At 42.5% G+C, this 22,537-nt stretch overlaps 1 protein-coding gene across 1 annotated transcript in view; it reads right to left on the reverse strand.

The window, feature by feature from the left end:
• Positions 1-22,537, reverse strand: part of LOC146618336 (calsyntenin-2-like) — a 245,815-nt gene that overhangs the window by 119,514 nt on the left and 103,764 nt on the right. The window contains exon 5 of the mRNA XM_085371494.1: positions 11,060-11,209. Within this exon, the coding sequence (XP_085227620.1) occupies positions 11,060-11,209 (150 nt within the window). The remainder of the gene's footprint in view (positions 1-11,059; positions 11,210-22,537) is intronic.

Here is a 22,537-nt window from a genome sequence, read left to right on the forward strand (position 1 = left end):
ATGAAACTGAATCGAGGACGCTTCAACTAACAATGTGACCCTACATATTCTCCCGACTGTTGCATGTTTTTATATGTGCAACAGATGTTACCAGTAACAGGAAAATTAGGCTACTTTTGTATATGAAAGTATATTTTTTCTTTTTAGAACAAGATGTGACTTTTTAGTATAAATTTATAGTTTTTGGTTGTTTTTTTTACAACTTCAACAATGGCAGTACTCACATCAGTAGTTTTTAAAAAAAGCTGCATTCATAACATTATTTTCATCCTACCACCGGCGTCTCTTAAGATACAAAAAAAGCAAAGCTATGGATTTTACCCGTACCATTATTCATTCATCGTTTCTAACTAAAGCCAGACAGAAGAATGAAAAGACTTTGGGTGAGATGATCCCTGCGACAATGCGCACAAATTTGTTATGATGTGATGCAATAAAAATGAAAAGTGGCAAAAGACAACAGCCTGAAAACAGTGATGTGCACGAACTGCTATGACTAGCAGGGGATCAGAGAAGAAAGGGAGCAATAATGAAAGAAACATGAACATGAGGGTTGAACCTCATGGGAGCAGGGGAAAGGGGAAAAGCATCAAAACCCACAAAAGAAAAAAGTATGAGACACAGACATTAAGGACAGGGAGAAACGAGGAAACAATGAATTTAATATGGGGAAACTAGCTAATACAAGTGAGGGGATGAAAAGTGCTACAGCAGCAGTCACACAGCCTCAGTGTGAGATTAGAGAGGAAGCAAGAGAGGAGGTGGTAAAGGAAATGGGAAAAGGAAATGCAGAGTAATTTCTTTTTCTTTTTCCTCTCTTTAATTCATCCTCTTCCTTCTTTTATCACAGATCAGTACTGTTGGCTCCCAAGACACACACACACACACACACACACACGCGCACACACACACGCACACACACACGCACGCACACACGCACGCACACACGCACGCACACACACACGCACACACACACACTGAAGAGTTAGCCAGAAAATTCAGCTTCTTTCCTCAAAGAGAGAATTTGCCTGAAAGCCTCTGTTGCTCTCAGAAAACCCTCTGCCATGAGTTAGCAGGTTCAGTAGACAGTTACCACCACATTTACAGTAACCTTTACCAGGAGGACCCTTGCAACTGCAACTATTTATTTATTTATTTTTTACCAGTTTTAGAGTAAATAAAACTATTTAACAAAGGATAGGAAGAGTTTATAGTTTTGGTTATTTCATAACGTTAATCATGTCCAGTTTGCTGATCTGGAGCATTCAGGTGTTTGTCAATACATATCCAAAGTCTTCCAACGAGTAGACATCCCAGCCAAATTTACCCCATAGTAAGACTGTCCAATAATCATGGAAATTGCAAAAAACCCAAGAGCTACATATCAGACTCTACAGGTCTCAGTTAGCACGTTATATGTTAAATTTCATGAGAGTACATTTTAGTTTGTAAGAGCTGCCAGAATAAAATCTCCTCTTTCCCGAAAGAACATGGCAGCATGGACTTCCTGAACAATGTCCCCTTGGACAGATGAGACCAAAGTGGAGATGTTTGGCTGGACTGCACAGCACCGGATTTGGCAAAAACAAAGCACATCAGGGCAACAACCTCCATAGAGTCCACCATAAATTCTTCTGTGTATCAAAGTATTCCAGCGTCAAATGTCTAATAGGTAAAGCGTTACTGAAACATAGTGATAAAACAAGACAATGATCCCAAATCTACAACTGAAAAAGGAAAGAATCAAGGTGTTGTAATAGCCCACTAAAAGTCTAGACCTAAACCCGACTACTTTCGAGCACCCGTAAGAGAGCTGTGCACAAATGAATTCCCAGGCCTTCAACAAACTGAAGCAATGTTGTGAAGGAGAGCGGGCCTGAATTCCTCCACAACCAAGTGAGACACTGATAAAGTCATATTGAAAAAAGTTACTTCAAGTTATCACTGCTAAGACTGATCTACAAGCTACTGAATTATGGTGGATACACAGTCACGTGAAAACTAAGCAATAACACACCACAATTCAAACTACTTCATGACTGCAAATTAAGTGCATATTTGAACATTTTTCATTCATTAATAAATGTGTATTTATGTCACAGTGACATTTATATATTCTGACAAAAATGAGGAACAATTGTTGCCTAATGTGTGTGAAAAAAATCACAACATCAATCTCTGCACACTTAATGTCTCGACGTCTTAATCCTCTTGAAAGCTGCTACATACAGGCATCTATTAAGACCGAGTTTTCATCTTTTTCCGATGCAACCCTTTTTTACAGACAATCTGCCAAACCAGAGCCTCTTATCATAATCATCATCAGATCTTTGTTTTTTTTCTCCATTAGATAAATGTCATTTTATCCAACAGGTCTACCTCACCTTTTATGGAATTGGTCAATTCTATTCATTTTAAGGAAGACAAACTGCGAACATTACTCCAATCCTCATTACAAAAACCATTAAAACTGAGTAGTATTGACGTATGGTGCATGCATTTTTAATAACTAGTCACATCTCTTACACTGCATGCTCAAAAGATATAAAATTCATAATTATCTCGCCTCACGCTACAGTTTTATGGCCAGGACCATCAGTACATTGTATGTCAATGACTTTTTCTTCACTTATATCTTCTGCTGAAATGGAGACATCAAACAATCTCAGTAAGGGATATTTTTAGTTCATAGATTCATAACTATATTTCTGTAAAACCTGCATGTTGTCTGCTTGTTAAACAGTTGAATAATTTGTGTAAAAACTAGAGTGATATGATAAAAGGTTACTGTTCAATTCAAAGTTGAATAAGAAATGCCACCTCTTTCAAAATAAGTGTGTGCTCATGTCATAATGGTGCCATCCATGACTCTCATTAGGAAGAAAATGATTGCGACATGTAAACTTTTAAAACATAAACATCTATGCTATATTGCTCTAATTATTCCAGTGTGGAAAGCAGACATGGAGTCCAAGTACACACTAATTGCCTCTGGGGTTAGTTGGAGTTTGGGGCTGTAGGTGGTTATGAAAGAAAGACAAAAAGAAAAAAATGAAACTGCGCAGTGAGCATATTGCACATTCACAAACATGGACACACAAATATTTAAGGCTCAAAAAGCTCAAAAGACAACGGAAAGACATGCATATGCAGATTTTTGTTTTGAGCAGTGCGACATCTGCCAGTCAAGGCCTGTGCTTGTTGCTGGTTGTGCAGTTGTGTGCTTGTGACTACAATCTCTGCTGTGGAGTGCATAGATGACAGAATTGGTTTTGGAAGCTGTTTTTCCTGTTGTTAGTGATGATAGCACACATTTCATTCCTTGCAAAGCTAACATTCACTTTAGCCTCAGCTACACTATTTATTTATTCACAAATGATAGCACAACTCAATTTTATTTACATAGCACCAAATCACAACAATAGTTGTGTCAAAGTGCTTTAAATTGTAACGTAAAGACTTCACAACAATAAAGAGAAAACTCCAACAATCAGAACACCCCCTATGAGCAAGTACTTGCCGACAGTGGGAAGGAAAAACTCCCTTTTAACAGGAAGAAAACTTGAAAGTATCTTGAAAGTAGAGATAGTGTCTGTCTCCTGATTCCAAACTGGGAGCTGGTTCCACAAAAAATGGGCCTGAAAGCTGAAGGCTCTGCCTCCCATTCTACTTTTAAATACTCTAGGAACCACAAGTAAACCAGCAGTCTGAGAGCTCCCAAAAGTGCTCTATTGGGGTGATCCAGTACTATGAAGCTTGATGGGCCTCATAATTTAAGACCTTGTATGCAGTGGCGGTCCTAGCCTGTTTGGCGCCCTCGGCGAACACTCCCTCTGCCCCCCACACACAAAAAACATATTAAGGATTGCACATTAACATAAAACTTGTCAGAACCATACTGAAATTCACCAGAGAAACACACACACACACACACACACACACACATATGAAGAGAGAGAGAGTATGCATAGTATGCAAACGGCTACCAACAGCCATCATAATTCGTCATACAATGAGAACAGGACAAATCAATTTACAACGACTAATTAATATTAAAATCTGTAACATAATATATTCTTTGGAGTTCAGTCTGTTACTGTTACTATTTTTACCATTTCTTCTTGGAGCAACTGTAACCACATAATTTCCATAAGTAACATACGTATTCTGATTCTGATTGTTTCAGGATACATGACCTGCCATTATCCAATGACACATCTGCTTACCTGTATCTTTTTCTCGTTTCTCCTCTTCTTCTTTTCTAATTTTTATAAACTGAGCACCTGGCTTTGAACTTTTCTTGTCCATCTTCCATTGGTTTCAATTTTGCACTCCAGTATGAACACAAATCCCCCAACTCGAGGATCAGGATCACCACAACATAACCTAACAGACCTGCACCTTAGTTCACAGATTCACTTTGTCTACGGTTTATTTCTGGGATTTCACACAACCCAGGATTCAAAACATGAATACATGATGGGCTTGGATTTACAACATTATGATTGAAATGTGCTCTATTTGGAAGCAGCTGGCCCCCCTCCCCTTTCGACAGGTTGTGTGTGAGACTTTAAATCATCAAACTGTAAATTGTAAATTTTAAATTGTTATTGATCCCTTTACCCCGAGTCCTAAAGTGTATATTTATTTTCTTACTCTTCTTATATATGTTGTTTGTTTACTTGCACTGCTGTAACTGGAGCCTCGTTCTCTCATCTCACTATATACCGGACTGTATCGGAGATGACAATAAAGTTTACTTTGACTTCAGCACCGAGCAGGCGCACCGAGGGCTCTCGCGCTCACTTTTCGCATATAGAATTTCGAAAAATTCGGTCTGTATCATTATGTCTGGTGTTTTCATGTTTGTTGGTTTATTTTTATTTAGTTTTATTTTGCGAGTTGGTTATTAGATGCTGCTCCAGCCAGCCAGAGAATCCCCCGCCGCCCCGTCCTCTCCTCCCTGTGCCGCAAGCAGCGGGCGCACCTCGCAAACGGAGGGCGCCCTTACTCCCAGTAAATGGGCGATAGAAAACCGATCGGTGCCTATGCCATTCCCAATATGTGCTGGCTGATGTCGGGGCAGCATGAGTACGAGCAATTTTTTTTTTTTGCCGATGCCTGTGATGCCGCTCCCCACCAGGATGGCACCCCGGGCAACCGCCCGTGTCGCCCGTATCAAAAACCGCTACTGCTTGTATGTGAGGAGCAGGATTTTCAAATTCAAGTCGGGAGACATAAGGTCTTTCTTTCTAGTCAATGTCAGTACTCAAGCTAACTCTCACACATGATGAATAGGTGCATACACTTTCTCAACATCACCATGTTAGCGTTGCCATTGTAAGTACACTGCCCTACAAGTTTATCAGTATTGAGCTGCAAGTTTTGTCATAGTTCCATGATCCACGACAAATAATACGACAGACGTAGGAATTTATAAACCAAAAAAAGCATGATTAATTTTAGGATAAGTGTTAGTCAGTGTTATCAGTGTGTCAGCAGTTAGATAAGTGTTTCCATGTTAGGCATATGGTGAGATGTAGTAGAACCTAAAATAATCAGGCTGAGGCCAAACAAATAAATGACATGGGTAAAGCGAGGAAGATTGCAAACACTGAGACAGGCGGCTCTTTAAATGCTCCAGGGAGACTTGCCAGGTCTTCCCAGTAGCACTGCCTACCAGGAGCCTGTAAGACAACTAAGGAGGAGGAAAATAGGCAAAACACACACATTTAAATTTTGCTTAAATTTTTCAATTAAATCACATTATATGGTACAAATTTCCTTTTCATGCTTATCCATAATGTGCTGATCAATATATACTGTGTCTTTTGTAACACCAAACTGTAGATTAATAAGCAATGATGTCATACACTACAGTTACAAATAACTTCAAGAATCCTTTGTGAAACTTTGAAGAGTGTACCTCCGTAAAGTCAATTTAGTTGTGTTGGTGACTGTCTCTGTGTTTGACCACCATCCAAGGACACAAACACTGAGAAAACAAACAGTCTCAGAAAACAAAAAAACTCAAAGTGCTCGGTCTCTAGTCTGGGGCCTCCTGGCTTTAAGACTGACCACATAAAGCTTTCTGTCAATGTGCCTGTTATTGTGTTAGAGACAAACTGTATCACACCAAATAAAGCTGATAGCCAACCCTTCGAATTTAGAGAAGAGGCTCAACAGCCGCTCCATCCATTATTAGTTTTTCGTGTATGTCTTTGTGTGTGTGTGTGTGTATTCACATGTTTGTCTTTGTATGTGGGCAGAGGGAGAAGGGAGATTAATAGACAAGATATGAGATGGACTATTATACTTTGAGAAGTTTTAAATAGCTTTTCACTGGTGGAGGGAAAAAAGCAGAGGCGGTGTAGTCTCCGGCTATAGAACAGTGTGCTAAAAAAAACGATGAAGAAGTGATGCACCGGTGAGATAGTTACAGAGCATATTGGAATTGAGAGGGACAGACATCGGCATCCTTCCAAGAACCTGCAACAAATGAAACATAATGTTCACCAGGAAGAGATGCAGGTACAGGACAGATTCGTGGGCTCTGATCAGAGCACTGATTGCAGGTTTACATGCTGAGGGAACTAGATGGCACTCTGAACCATGATTCATGTCCAGTTAATTTGCCTGTGTATCTTCATCCATTAAGATCTGGAAAAGGTTACTTTGGACACAGATGTTTGATGTGTAAAACACCAGATGACTCTTGCTGTTTTTTCATATTTAAACCAAGTGGCAACTTTCAGAGCTGAAACAATTAAGCCTGAAGTGCAAAAAAGTATTCTTAAAAATCATCGCCTGGCACACTCATCCATACTTTACTATAGTCAGGTGCTTGGCTAGCTTAATTGACAGGTTTCAGAAGTCCGCTAGATCTCACCTATAATTATTACTCTCAATAAATAATATGATCTGCTGCGTGAAAAAGTTTTTGCTTCAGTTTTGATGCATGAAATTCTAGTATCTTATTAGGCTGTCAGATATGCATGTCTCTTTGTTATTAACCAATTAATTAAACAAAAACAGGACAGTAGGTCAAGGTAACTTTATTTATACCCATAGGCAAGGTAAATTTGAAGTAGGTAAAACACTGAAGCTTTAACAATAAAAAGGTCCATCAGCATCAGACGCAACTACCTCCATGATTTTTGTCTTTTTTTTTGGGGGGGGGGGGGGGGGGGGGGGGGGGGGGGGGGGTATGATTTAGATCTTTTTCAGCCAGCAGGAGTTCGTAGAAACAGGTTTTGACAAAGCGTCTCATTTGAAGTTGATATGGGTAAATCTCTAGGACATCTTTGTTGTTACATACTAATATAATGATTTATATGGAGACATGTTTTCGTCTGCTGGATTGCCAAAAGCCAAATAACCACTCTCTTTTAGACCTGCCTTTGGCTGATTACAAACCTTATGATCTACTAATTGGTGGACAGCTGAAAACAGCTGTATGATGTGGCTGAAAATACTACACACACCTCTGTAAATGTGAGTCTGTGTGTGTGTGTGTGTGTGTGTGTGTGTGTGTGTGTGTGTGTGCGCGCGCACACAGGCAGTACCCTTCAGTAAAGAAGTTTCCAAGAACAACTGAAGACCTGAGATTGGTAGAGACACACAACTGAGCCCTGCTGTCCAGAGCCAGAGACCATGGCTAACTTGAACAGACAGATTACAGTTTTTTAACTGCAAGAAAGCAAATTTTGTGTGTGTCTGTGTGTCTGTGTGTGTATGTGTACAAGCGCACCTTTGACATTCCTGCAGTAGCCTGTGTTTAATACAACAACCACTAGGCCTATTAAATATCCCCTGATCTATGGCCGTGGCATTTACTTTTCTCTCCATCCTTTGCTTTTTTCCCTGCTGACAAACAACTCTCATAGCGACAAGTGCCCTTTCATGAAGGAACAGTGTCTCTGTGTAGATTTGTGTGTGTGATCTTTTCACCATAATTTCGGAGTTCAAATCTTAACTTGAAAAAATGCTCACACAAAAGCAGAGTGTAAAGACAGCATTATCACAGAGAACGTAAAGGTTACCTTGTATGTCCATAACAGCTCAAAGTGCTCTGTGTGTGGCTGCGTGACTGTAAGCGTGCCAGGCAAAGGCACTGAACTTGTGCACACACCCACCAAAACCTAAAGACCGATCAGTTCCTGATTGGCAAAGTGAATAAAAAACAGACCATTTTATTAATATGTAATTTTCAGCTGGATTAGATTTTGTCCGGGGTAGTCTAAGGTTTAGCAGTAGGTTACTTTGTTTCAACTAAACATCTACCCAATGGCAGCTGCCCTCCCTGATGGCAGTGGTCTCTCCCAGAAGGGAAAAAATAAAATAAAAAAAATACACAGGCACAGCATGAGCACTACAATAAAAGAGCACACTATGATAATTTGGCCTTCAAACTGTCCCAGTCTCAGTTCATCAGCATCCATCCATCCAATGCATGAAGCAAGCCTCGTCTAGAATTAAGTACTTCAGTACCGACAGCAGCCAAAGGATCAACTGTAAATGTTGTCACTGATGGTTCAGAGCTGTGCTGGCAGCAGGAGGTGTATACAACATTAAGCTTGGGCTTTTAATTTTGTTATTAGTTATGTATATATGTGAATATGTGAGTCTATGAATGTGTATTTATATCATAATGACCAATTTTTTCTTATGTGTGACCTATTGTGTTGTGGCATCTTGATAGTTCAACTGTACATTGTGAAATACGAAATATTCAAAGTGCCATCGTGATTACTTCTAAATTAAACCTTTACCATTAAAACACAACAAAGTGAGCAATTGTTTTAAAATACATTTTAATATAATATATTTATGTAATAATTTGAATTGTAAAATAAAGGGTGACATTTTTTACACTTTTCTTTCCCTCATTCTTTGGTTTTTGATTCCCGTGAATCTTAAAATTAAGCCTCCTACTCTGGTGGAGTTTGAATTGATCCATGTTAAGAAATTATTTATACTAAATAGTACTAATGTTAAATTTGATTGCTTCCCCCTTTTCCCATCTTAATTTTTCCACCTTGCTTGGGAAACTGTGGAGACAAAAACGACTGTTGAATATTTTATTTTCTATATTTAATTTAAAAGTGTACAACGACAAATGTTGAAACTGAGAAATTGCCTTGTGTTTTTGAAAAAATAAATGCTCCTCTTGAATTTCACGCCAGGACTATGTTTCAAAAAGGCTTGGAGAGGGGCATTATTACCACTGTGTTGCATCACCTCTTCTTTTAACACCACTGTATAAATGTTTGGAAACCGAGGTGAACAATTGTAGTTCTGAAAGCAAGATGTTTCCCCATCCTTACTCGATATACTGCAGAGTTTTAACAGTTCGACCCTTCTGGGTCTATTTTTTGCCAAATGTGTGTGTGATAGCTCGCGCCTGCAGGGAGGCCAGTTTATTACCTGGTCTCTTTTACTAGAGTAAGAGTGATGTTTTAATACCTGCTGGTTTGGCGTTGTCTTATTGAAATAAGCAGGAGCTTACCAGAAAAAGCTGCCGTCTAGGTGTTAGAATATAGTCCAAAACCTTTATATGTCATGCAGATATGAAGTTATATATGCCAAGAGTACTAATGCAATGCTGTGCATGCATGGATCCTAGCTTCTGAACTGTGCACCGATGGTAAGCCAGTGATTTCCTCTATGGTTTTCTTTTTCCTCAGACAACACCAAAAAGCAGCTGAAATTTCGATTTATCACGCTTATCTAAACTCCTCTCCCTCAAACAGTTGTGGCAGATGGCTGCGCCTCCCTGATCCTGGTTTTTTGGAGGTTTCTTCCTGTAAAAAGGGGTTTTCCCTTCTAACTGTCACCAAGTGCTTGCTCATAGGGGGTTGTTAGATTGTTGGGATTTTCTGTATTTACCTCACAATACAAAGTGCCTTGATGCAGATGTTGTTGTGTTAGAAAAACAATTTAACTGAATCATGTCAATTATTACTGCAGTGGCCTCTGAAGACCAGAAGATGATCTCTTCAGCATGGATTTTGGATCTTGTACAAAAGTTATCTTAATTTTCAACTCTTCCTCTTCTTTGCTCTTAAACATTTAATATTGATGTTTCTTATATTCATATTTCAAACAGTGTCCTAGTGTTGTTGGAAACAGAATTATAAGATTCTTTTTTTCTGTGAAATTCCTGAGTCACATCAGAAACATAAACACTTGTCCAGAAGCTTTAAAAAAACATACAAGTTGGAGGACTGAAACAAGATTGAATATGAGCCAAGCAACTTAGCAGTTTCGTCAGGGTTCAGTGGCTGCCACTGAGCTGCTGCCAGGGTCCTCATTTACTGCTGTTTATCACCAGCCTGCTATCTTTGCGTTCTGTGGGATAAATGGCTGGATGCCAAAGAGCACATGAATCACCTTGTTAATGACAGAACAACACAGATTGCGCATGGTTACATGTGAAGCTGAAAACAGCATGTGGCCATCTTTCATCACGTGCTGCCGCCCTCTCTGACAAGCGTAAATTGCATCTAAAGTTATCTTAAGCACTGTTTGTGTTGTTGTGGCAGCACTCAGACGCTTGCCTTTGCATTACTCTGGGCCTTGTTAAAGCTGCCAAGACCATCTTCTGATGCGCTAGGGGCGGTATAGGTTGAGTCACAGTGCTTTTAGTAAAGTGTTGTTGATCACACCAGCTACGCTTGACAGGCCAATTCCTCAGGGAGGGAAAGAGAGACAGAAAGAGGCTTAGAAAAGGAAAGTGAGAGAGAAGAATATAGAAACATACTGTAGGTAAAGAAAGATGAGAAATGTAGACATTATGATAAGCACAAATGGAGAAAAATGAAGCATGCTGACTTAAGCAACGCATTTAGAGGTAAGTAGGAACACACACTATGAGTAATCACTTACAAATAAGCACATCTGTGAACATCAATAGAATGAAGCCACACACAGACTGCACAGACTATAATCACACACAAACAACCGCATCTGTGTTTCTGGGTGTATAAACACCGCACAGTCAGACCTGCCTGAAATCTGTGCACACAAACACAGACAGGCAGATATAACAAGGACCAACCTTGCCAGCCAGGTTTGCAGACCGGCTTGACGTCAATGCGGACAGGAACGCTGTGCAAGGCTCTCTTCTGGCCGCAGTCCCAGGCTGTCACCTGGATCTCGTACTGCTGCTGGCGATCATAGCTCAGTTTCTCCGTGTTCCGGATGTTACCTGGTAGGGAAGAAAAGGTCGAGGTCAAATTAATCCAAAATAGCTTTTTAAAGCAACTCATTATAGCGTATTGTTGAGTAAATCCAGCTTCCCTATTGTGTCTCATAATGAACACATTTTGTGTTTAGTGGTTTGCCAAAATTAAATGTTTTAAGAATAATAAAAAAAATAAAATAACCATCATTCAGTTAGTAAACTATTGTCTGGTTTGTGTGGCAGTGATGAAGTTAGAAAGTTGCAATCGCTGTGTCCAATTTTCTACAAAAGAACTCATCCTGTGCAGTTAGATTCTCTGTTAAATTGTTCAATTTAATTTACACTTCCCAACCAGCAAAACACCTGAAATTGATTTAGGCAATTAGGGAAAATATAAGGCAGCTGTAGATTTGATCCATTTGGGTGGATCAAATGGTTTATGGCCTGGACAATAAACACACATTTATCCTAATTTCACATTAGACAAAAAAGGCAGCTGTAAATGAAATTAACTGTGGTTGAATCACATTTCTCTTCTCATGGGCCAGAAACATTTTGAGACTAAACATAGCTCCCATTGGCTGAGTTGGTAGAAAAATGGAAGACATCCAGAATTTTTGGTTTGAGGAACAGCTATAATTAAAAATCAAAAGCATGCTAACACAGCAGGAAAATATTTAATGGTACATGCACACAGGGCCGAGTAGGGTTGTTTTCCATGCATGCTCTGGATTAGTCATGACTCTTGAGTACTTAAGTATGTTAATATAAAAAAAATGAGGTTAAAGACACAGTTGACTACTCTTAATGGCAAAACTCAGTTTTCATCCACAGTGGCTGCTTTACTACAAACTTGACCAGGGATCACAATAAACTGCCAGACAGTTAAATATGAGTACTGATGCTGATGCTAGTGCTAGCTGGCTCTCTAGCTAAAAGCACCATTGTTTTTCAGCCATTGATGCTACATGTCTTGATTTGATTTTATGTTTATACAAGTGAAATTGCTGTGTTATTACATACATATTTAAGGTTAGTCTTTTACATTGAAGTAAACTAACATAAATATCTGAATTGTTTAGCACCTTAAATCGTCATATATGTGGGCTAATCCAACCCAACCACTATTAACTGTTAGCAGATCTACTGCTACTGGCACGTTTAACAGCTGATAAATGAAAATAAGTATAAGTGTGTGTTAATGTTGCACAGCGTGTCGACCAAAGCAGTTGGAATGCTAAAAACAATAACTAGCTGATCCCAGCAGAACTACACATAACAAATATTAGGAAAATCTTAATACGTTTCATGCATCTAAAAGAAAAATAAACAATATATTTAAATATACACATATATAATATGTTTTAAATAAAAAAAAAACCGATCAACATCTCAATTTTAATTATTAGATCTGGGATCTAATAATTAAAACCTTTAACCTGGAAAAAGGCTGCAAGTTCAAAACATCCAAGTGTCATGTAGGTCTTGAGCCTGTGTTTTGGTTTTTAAACTGTTGATTTTTCTAAATGATTCATTGTTTTGAGTTCTCTATGTCCCTTGGGCTTCCTGTTTTATTTTGGTAGTCTGTTGTCTCTTATGAATTAGGTTCAGTTTGCTTCCCTTACCTTGTTACATCTAATTTCTTCTTGCTGTGTTTCCCAACTGTCTCCACTCTCCCTAATCTTCCCCTTGTGTATATATTGTCTCAGTCTCCCCTTGTCTCTCGTCGGAGTCTCTGCTCATTTGTTTTCATGTCCCACTAGTCCCATGTTTCCTTAGTTTCCTTTCCCAGTTTAGGTTATTTGTTATGTCTTGGTATTTCTTTTGTACTCTCATGTTCCAGCAACGCTCGATTTACATTAACTCATTCCTGTCTCTCTGCGTCATCTGCATTTTGTTCCACACTCAGCTCCACACGATCTGCAGCCCGCAGATCATGACACCAAGTAAATATAAAATGCTCAGTGGAAGCATTTGGGAAGTTATTACATATTACAGAAAACAGCCTGCACATTTTTTGTGAACCATTTTATGTAATACATACCACAAACACAAATCTGAGTCTGGAGTTTCTAAATCATCAGTGGCTGGAAGTCAGATTTTATAGAGTCATAAAATGGGTATGTGATCTTTTACAGCTAAATGAGTTTCATTTTACTGCAGTCATAAGAAATATGTTATAGCTATGTTTCTGTACTCATCACTAGACTTTTACATTTATTTAGAATGGATCTCTTCTCTAGTCTGGTGCCTTGAAAAATACCCACTTTGACATTTTAGCATAAACCATAGTATCGTAAGTTAAGTATATATACTTGCCTATGCTCTCCCTTGTGGAAAATGAGAAGCAGCAGTTCCACTTGAATTGGTGTCTACTGCACGACGCTGTATATCTTAATGACATTTTAGACTTTTTAGATAACACACAACGTGTATCTGTTGCTGTCTTCTTTTCCCTTGTGCAGTTTGTTTGCTTAAAGGAGCAATGAGTATTTAATTTTAAACCATCCCAATATGTCATTGTCAAATTAACTTTGATGCCTTAATATAATCACTGTAACAAATGAGATCACGGCAGAGATGACAGGTAGCCTCCGTCTCTCAAAGTGTTTGATTAGAGCTAATGTTTTTTTAAAATTAAGAACACATTTTCATTAAATCCATGCTGCCTTCTGATTCAGAGACAATGTTGCCCCTGTCTTGCCATTACCACAATTAGTCCTTTCATGTTATTATCATCCTTCAACAATGAGATTACTATTGTTGTAAAAATCCTTGTTGGTTAATCAACTTCTGATATGAATCATATCAAAGCCCTTATCAGTTTTAGAGATTTTTTTTGTATTGTCAAATAGAATGAAATGTGGATCTGGATACCTACTGGCAATCAATAGAAATAGAAATTATCACAAAGGTTTGTCACTTTAGGCTTAAAAAGTGCACACTTTACTAGATTACATAAGGTTATCCGGGCTTGTGCGCACAAAAACTAGGAAAGTTGAATGAAATTTAGAAATGATCAAATATGTTATGTACACCTGCATTTTATTATAAATGTACTCACCATTAAACAAATCCCAAAAGGTCACACATGATACAGTTAAAAGTGAATGCTAGGAATGCTGGGAAAGCTTAATTAAACAAGAATATGCCACAGTCTGGCAGGGATTCAAAGGGAATAATGATTGCATACTCAACACCTTAGAAGGAACACCTGTTTCCCTCATGGGAAAATGAGCAGGAAGACAGACACAAAAAATAAAATCCAGTTAGTGAGTTCAAAATAAAACAGGAAGTAACTAAAGAGAAGCCCAATATTATGATAATATGTAAAAAAAAAAAAGTAGGAGTAGAGTACAAGATGCAATAAACTGCCTTAAGAGAAATGATTCTGAGGTATTTTCAGCTGAATTTAAATACCACATGTTTGAAATGAAAGAGAAAAAAATCTGGAGTGTGGACAAAAATGACCTTTGCAGACCTCTGTACCGTGTTTCTTTGCTTAGGTTTAATGCCTCTAGGCTACATTTAGCCTCTACTAACATAATAGACCAAAATATTTTACAAACATGTCTCCAGCTCAGATGAGATGGGAAGAGTGGGTTGCAGTTACTGCTGCTTACTATAAATGAAAGTGTATAAGGTCTACTTGTATGAAACTTCTATGAAAAACATACAAGAGTTTTTCAAGATCCCTTGAAAAAATATATAATGAAACTCATATATTGTTTTAGTAAGTATCCAAAACATACGAAAGTAATGAGAAAGTGGCCGCTTTCATGAGTAAATCATATAAGTTTTTACTATTTCTTTTCCATATGGGAAGAAGCGTTATACAGATGCAAAAACACATTTCTAAAGTACTACATCTTCATCACTGCAAAGTAAGAGAAACTGGAGCATATTCAGTAGGAACATGACTGTTCACAGCAAAGATCACAGTAAGAAAACAGCAGGCAATCCTTAAAGAGCCAAAAATTCACAGAGTAACAGCAAAACACATGCAAAAATGTAAACTTGCCACCTGTTTAAATCTTTGGTCATGGTCATTTTAAGAAAAACACTGAATAAGATGGGAAGATATGAAGGACTCTATTGTGAAAGAAACACTGCAGATTGCATTTGGTTCGGAAAAGACCACCTGGATGTATCTACAGAAGCTTTGGGACAATGTTAGCAGGATAAAATACACCAGATAGACATTAAAACCTCATTGTAAGTAAAAAATGTTGTATTTTATTTGTATACCTGTCAGGGCTCTGTGTGCGGGCAGGCAGAGATGAGGATCCAAATGCAGGACTCGGAAAATGGAATGTAACTCCAAAAACCTCAGCTTTATTGCTGGCAGGAATACAAACATGAAGTGAGGCCGGAACACTGAGACCAAGAACACACAGGCATAATCTGATGGTACGACGCGACACTGAGCATGGGAAAACACAGGGCTTATATACACAGGGTAGTAACGGGGGAATTGGCAACAGGAGGGAGACACAGCTGGGAGAGATCAGGGCTAATGAGACAGGGGGAACAAAGCTGCACATACTAACATCAGACAGGAACAAGAACCTTCAAAGTAAAACAGGAAACAAAACACACTTTACTAAGACACAGACTAGACAGAGACAGACTTGACACTGACCAAAGGCTACTAAATGATAATCACAATCACAACAGTATCAGATCATAAATCATAATATAGAAAAACACCAAGATAACTGAAACACCAAGTACCAGAGAAACAAAGGAAAATCCATGATGCAAAAGTACCAAAACATAATGAACTCAAAATACTGGGTCCAACGGACCCAGAACCGTGACAGTACCCCCCCTCTAAGGGCTGACTCCCGACAGCCCCAAACAAAAAAAAAGCACAACAAAGCACCAGGCCAGGGCGGGCGGAGGGGGTCCAGGATGGAGGGACAGAGCCCAAACAAAAAAACAAGGAGCACCAGAGTCCAAAAAACGCAGGAAAGCATATCAAAAACAAAACGAAACCAGAGCTCACCAAGAGTCTACAAGAAGTCCAGGGGGCCGACCGCGCACACGGCAACGGTGGCGACGTGCGAACAGTTCTGGAGGCCGACCGTGCACACGGCAACGGCGGGCAAACAGTTCTGGAGGCCGACCGTGCGGACGGCAACGGCGGCGAGGAAGCAGTTCTGGGGGCCGACCGTGCGGACGGCAACGGCGGCGGGAATGCAAGCCTGGAGGCCGGCCACACGGAAGGCAGTGGCGGCAACAGAAGTCCGGAGGGCGGCCACGGTGGTGATGATGCCCAACAAGCGGCCTGGCAGATGACCGACAATGTGGAGGTGGTAGGAGGGGACCCGAAGGCTGCGTGGCCCCTGCAGCCCCAGGCGAAGCGGAGGTTGGATCAGATGAGGCAGAGGCTGAAGCCGAAGCTGGGCCAGGCGACGCTGAAGCGAATGCGGAGGCTGAACCAGGTGAGGCTGATGCAGAGGCGGGGCCAAACGAAGCTGGTGATGCGGGAGCTGGACCAGACAAGGATGAGGACGCGGAGGCCGGACCAGACGAGGATGAGGACGCGGAGGCCGGACCAGACGAGGATGAGGACGCGGAGGCTGGACCAGACGACGCTGAAGCGGATGCGGAGGCTGGACCCGGCGAAGCGAATGAAGCTGAAAAAGGCGAAGCTGAAGCCGAAGCTGAAGCCGGAGCTGGACCAGGCGAAGCTGAAGCCGGAGCTGGACCAGGCGAAGATGAAGCTGGAGCTGGACCAGGCGAAGATGAAGCCGGAGCCGGACCAGGTGTGGGTGATGCTGAAGCCGGACCAGGCGACGGCGAGGATGCAGCAGAGTCCAAGCCAGGTGACGGCGAGGATGCAGCAGAGGCCGAGCCAGGCGACGGCATGGGTGGAGATACGGAGGCTGCAGCTGACGTGGATGAAGACACGGAGGCTGCAGCTGGCGTAGATGAAGACACGGAGGCTGCAGCTGGCGTGGATGAAGACACGGAGGCTGCAGCTGGCGTGGATGAAGACACGGAGGCTGCAGCTAGCGGCGGCGTGGAAGCTGGAGACGGAGGCGCTGCAGCAGGCGGCGGCATGGATGAAACTGCTGCTGCAAGCGTGGATGAGGCTGCTGGTGGAGCAGCTGGTGGCTGGACGGGCTCCTCGGGCCCCCCAGCTGACGAGGAAGGAGGCTGGACGGGCTCCTCGGGCCCTCCAGCGAGAACAGTCTCAGGACCAGTGGGCACAGGGGCCCCTGGAACACGCAGGACAAAACCAGCAGGTGCGAGGACCTCTGGCAGGAACAGAACAGAACCAGCAGGCCCACGAGCCTCTGGCAGGGACAGATCAGAACCAGCAGGCGCACGGGCCTTTGGCAGGGACAGATCAGAACCAGCAGGCGCACGGGCCTCTGGCAGGGACAGAACAGAACCAGCAGGCGCACGGGCCTCTGGCAAACACATAGCAGACTTCAGCCGCCCAGAGCATTGACTCTGCTCAGGCAGTGACAGCCGGGTGCAGTCCTCAGCTGGGTTCCTAGCCTCCAGGGGTCCAGAGTAGGCTGAGGGCTGAAACTCAGCCTCTGGGGAGGCCCTGGAGCGCGTCACAGTCTCTGAACTGGCCAGCTTTTTAGGAATGATTACATTATCATGAGGTTTGTTGCTCTGCTTAGAACAAACTGATGAAACACAGTTCCTTTTAGATTGATTTGACTGAGCTTGTTGTACCGGGGTAGCAAGTGACACAGGGTGCAGGGCTAGTGGCTGCTGAACAGGAGGCTGAACTGAGGGTGACTGAAACAATGGTTGGGATGACGACGGTGGTGGAATTGGAGACTGAGCTTGAGGCCGGGCGGCTAACTGAGCTTGAGGCCGGGCGGCTAACTGAGCTTGAGGCCGGGCGGCTAACTGAGCTTGAGGCCGGGCGGCTAACTGAGCTTGAGGCCGGGCGGCTAACTGAGCTTGAGGCCGGGTGGCTAACTGAGCTTGAGGCCGGGCGGCTAACTGAGCTTGAGGCGAAAGTGGTGGTGGTGGAGTTGGTGACTGGGCTACAGGCGGCTTCTGAGCAGGAAACACAGGACACTGAGCTACAGGTGGCTGCTGAGCAGGGGACACTGGAGACTGAGCTACAGGTGGCTGCTGAGCAGGGGACACTGGAGACTGAGCTACAGGTGGCTGCTGAGCAGGGGACACTGGAGACTGAGCTACAGACGGCTGCTGAGCAGGGGACACTGGAGACTGAGCTACAGACGGCTGCTGAGCAGGGGACACTGGAGACTGAGCTACAGACGGCTGCTGAGCAGGGGACACTGGAGACTGAGCTACAGACGGCTGCTGAGCAGGGGACTGAGCTGAAAGCGGACGGGCAGCTGACTGAATAAACATAGCTCCAGAATAAACTGATCCAGACGGAACAGTCTTAACTCCTGGATCTGAAAAAAACATCAGGCGCACAGTCTTCTGAACCAATGGGAAAATAGTCATTCTTAAAACGAAAACTTTTATTTTCCCGAACCGGAGAAACACGAGCTGTAGTGTTCATGTAGCTGGCGTTCGCAGCTTTGGGGTAAACAGTCTGTCTATCCCTTGACAAAAAAGGCGAATGAAGGGAGACTCTGTCACTCACCCTAGGCGGTTGTTTGAGCTGAGTCCCAGGCTCCTGCTGGAGCTGTGAGTGCTGGCTGCGTGTTCGCTGCCTCCCTGTTGAAGAGGGAGCGGCGCTGGCGGAATGTGACGAGGGAGGACTCTGCTGTGGCTGCTCCTGCTGTGATGTGGAAATGCTGGGTGAGTCAGGTGGCACGATAATAATCCCTAACATCTTGTAAAAGGCTTGTGCAGGCGTGAGCTGATTGCTTGCAGGCTCGTAGTAATCCTCCCGGGACCGGCTGGAGCGTTTTCTGCGAGACCTGGGCGTCTGCGGGGAGGAAGCAGACGAGTGGGCCGAAGGGTAGGCTGCCAGCGAGGAACGGCAGCACGGAGGCCCTCCAAGCGCTAGCCGGGTCCCGTCAAAACGGGAGCTGCGCTTCCACGGTGAGTCCGCTGGATCCATTACTGGTCGTGTCGTTCTGTCAGGGCTCTGTGTGCGGGCAGGCAGAGATGAGGATCCAAATGCAGGACTCGGAAAATGGAATGTAACTCCAAAAACCTCAGCTTTATTGCTGGCAGGAATACAAACATGAAGTGAGGCCGGAACACTGAGACCAAGAACACACAGGCATAATCTGATGGTACGACACGACACTGAGCATGGGAAAACACAGGGCTTATATACACAGGGTAGTAACGGGGGAATTGGCAACAGGAGGGAGACACAGCTGGGAGAGATCAGGGCTAACGAGACAGGGGGAACAAAGCTGCACATACTAACATCAGACAGGAACAAGAACCTTCAAAGTAAAACAGGAAACAAAACACACTTTACTAAGACACAGACTAGACAGAGACAGACTTGACACTGACCAAAGGCTACTAAATGATAATCACAATCACAACAGTATCAGATCATAAATCATAATATAGAAAAACACCAAGATAACTGAAACACCAAGTACCAGAGAAACAAAGGAAAATCCATGATGCAAAAGTACCAAAACATAATGAACTCAAAATACTGGGTCCAACGGACCCAGAACCGTGACAGTACCCCCCCTCTAAGGGCTGACTCCCGACAGCCCCAAACAAAAAAAAGCACAACAAAGCACCAGGCCAGGGCGGGCGGAGGGGGTCCAGGATGGAGGGACAGAGCCCAAACAAAAAAACAAGGAGCACCAGAGTCCAAAAAACGCAGGAAAGCATATCAAAAACAAAACGAAACCAGAGCTCACCAAGAGTCTACAAAAAGTCCAGGGGGCCGACCGCGCACACGGCAACGGTGGCGACGTGCGAACAGTTCTGGAGGCCGACCGTGCACACGGCAACGGCGGGCAAACAGTTCTGGAGGCCGACCGTGCGGACGGCAACGGCGGCGAGGAAGCAGTTCTGGGGGCCGACCGTGCGGACGGCAACTGGGATTGGGCAGCCCTGATTTAGGGTGCTTTGACAAGGGGATGACTGCACAAGTACCTGGTGTTGGCAGCTGCTGGTGGGCTTCACCTCAGCCAATTTGAGTCACTGGACTGGAACACTTGAACATACATGTGTCACGATCCTGGGTCTTATGACCCAGTGTTTTGAGTTTTAGTCCAACGGACCCAGAACCGTGACAATACCACCTTTCAAGACAAACATCACAAAGTTCTTCACAACCACATGCCCAAACATAAAAACAAGAGTTGACCAAATGCACAAAAAGGGGGATTTTTTAGGTGCTTTTTGAAAGAGACCAACTCCACAGCTGTGAAGCACGGTGGAGGGAGCGTCATGATTAAGGAGCAACGTTATCGCAGCTTAAGAGAGGTTGGGTAATGCAGCAGAACAGCGACCAACAGCACACACGTAAATCACTGAATAAGTATTATATAAGAAAATTCATATGTTGAAATGAGTACATGAGGCCTGACCATAACCCAGCGGAATCCCAAAGCATTACAAGAAATGTACTAAAAAGGTTCTGCAGACTCGTTTAAAGCCTGAATGTCTGATTGAAGGTGCAGCTGGAAATTCTACAAGTTACTACTTTAAATTACACTTTTTTCAGTCTGCACAACTATTAATGTGTTTATTAATGAAAAGTGCAGCTCTGAATTTAGTCAAATAGCGTATAAGACTTTTATCGCCAAAGCACATTGTAATGAGTAATTATACACAAATCATGGTCATTTAAAAGGACTCACAAACCTTGTTGGCAAGTTATAATATCTCTTGACCAGGAAAATCAATATATGGCACAAAAGTACAACTAGCACAACAAAAACATCACATCAGTGCTTCAGCTGTGTATGCATGCACAAAACTCAGATTCATCAATATTTCCTTGAGAATTTTACTTAGGTAATTATTTACAGTTTTTTCAAAACAACCTCAGCCAGAAAGATAAAATCAAGTACAGTGGAACCCCGACTTACGAATACCCCATTTAACGAAAAATTCAAGTTACGAAGGCACTTAACGGCATTATTTCTGCCCGTGTTACAGCAAAATGCCCGCGTAACGAAATCTGCTGGCTCTGATTGGCAGAGCCCAGAATGCCTACAATGCCCAATCCCTTTCGTACTTGCACTTCGCTGTTCCACTTGAACGACGTATTGCTGTTGCAGTTAGCAATTAGCCTATCGTTCACTCAAAATGCGCGATGGGTGCTTCGACAGAATCACATGTAAAGAATGCCAAGTTTTAACTGTAAAGTAATAAATTTGAGAAACACACTCCCCTTTAAATGGTAAATGGCCTGCATTTGTATAGCGCTTTTCTAGTCCATAGGACCCCAAAGCGCTTTACACTACATTCAGTCATCCACCCATTCACACACAGGCGATAGCAAGCTACATTGTAGCCACAGCTGCCCTGGGGCGCACTGACAGAGGCGAGGCTGCCGGACACAGGCGCCACCGGGCCCTCTGACCACCACCAGTAGGCAAACACGGGGTTAGTATCTTGCCCAAGGATATTTGGCATGCAGCCAGGATGCAGCCTGGGATCGAACCACCGACCTTCTGATTAGTGGCTGACCTGCTCTGCCACCTGAGCTACAGCTACAGCTTTAAAAAGTAATCCTTTCGCTACCTGGCTTCACCAACATAAAGACCAAATGAAACAGGAGACATTCATAGAGAACATTGTTTGTACTTTATTTTTGAATGTTTAGACTCAGCTTCTTCAGTAAATACAGCACATTGAATTCATCTTTGCCATCGGATCAGCTGTGCCTTACCCTCCACCTGCTTCTTCCCTTTTCTTCTAGTCTCTTATTCATTTTTTTTCTCATCAACTGTATGTTTTAAAAATCTGAATTAAAGCCTGTGTCTCAGGGGACATAAGATTCCCTTAGGTACTGTTTTTTTTCCTCCTAGGAAACATGTTGTCTCATTTCCTCATTGGAGTTTTTTTTTTTTTGCTTTTACAGCACATTCAAGGAAAAATGTTTGTGTGGATTCTTTTTGTGCACAGGTAAGAACATTTGTAGGTTTATAATACTGAATGAGGATCAATATCTCTGGTTCTGCAGAGAGAAATCAGAGAGGATCATTAATCTAAATATTTCCATGAATATCAGTTTGGTACTGTGTGTCACAATATTGTATCTCTGTCTTTCCCTTTTGTTGAACAACGCCTAGAGTTACCCTGTGATTCGGGTATATCCCCATCCTCAACAAACATGTGAGTGGGCGTTAAGGCGTCTGGGAAGGGATCTCAAAACTGGATTATAGATGGCAGAGAGTTGGTGTCGTAAACCCCCGCCTCTGTTCAAAGATGGTCGCTCACAGTGGACATAGATGGCTTCTT

The sequence above is a fragment of the Diplotaxodon limnothrissa genome, linkage group LG14, assembly GCF_057381915.1.
Source record: "Diplotaxodon limnothrissa isolate DT_005_m linkage group LG14, D_limnothrissa_male_GT1.1, whole genome shotgun sequence".
Lineage (NCBI taxonomy): Eukaryota > Metazoa > Chordata > Actinopteri > Cichliformes > Cichlidae > Diplotaxodon > Diplotaxodon limnothrissa.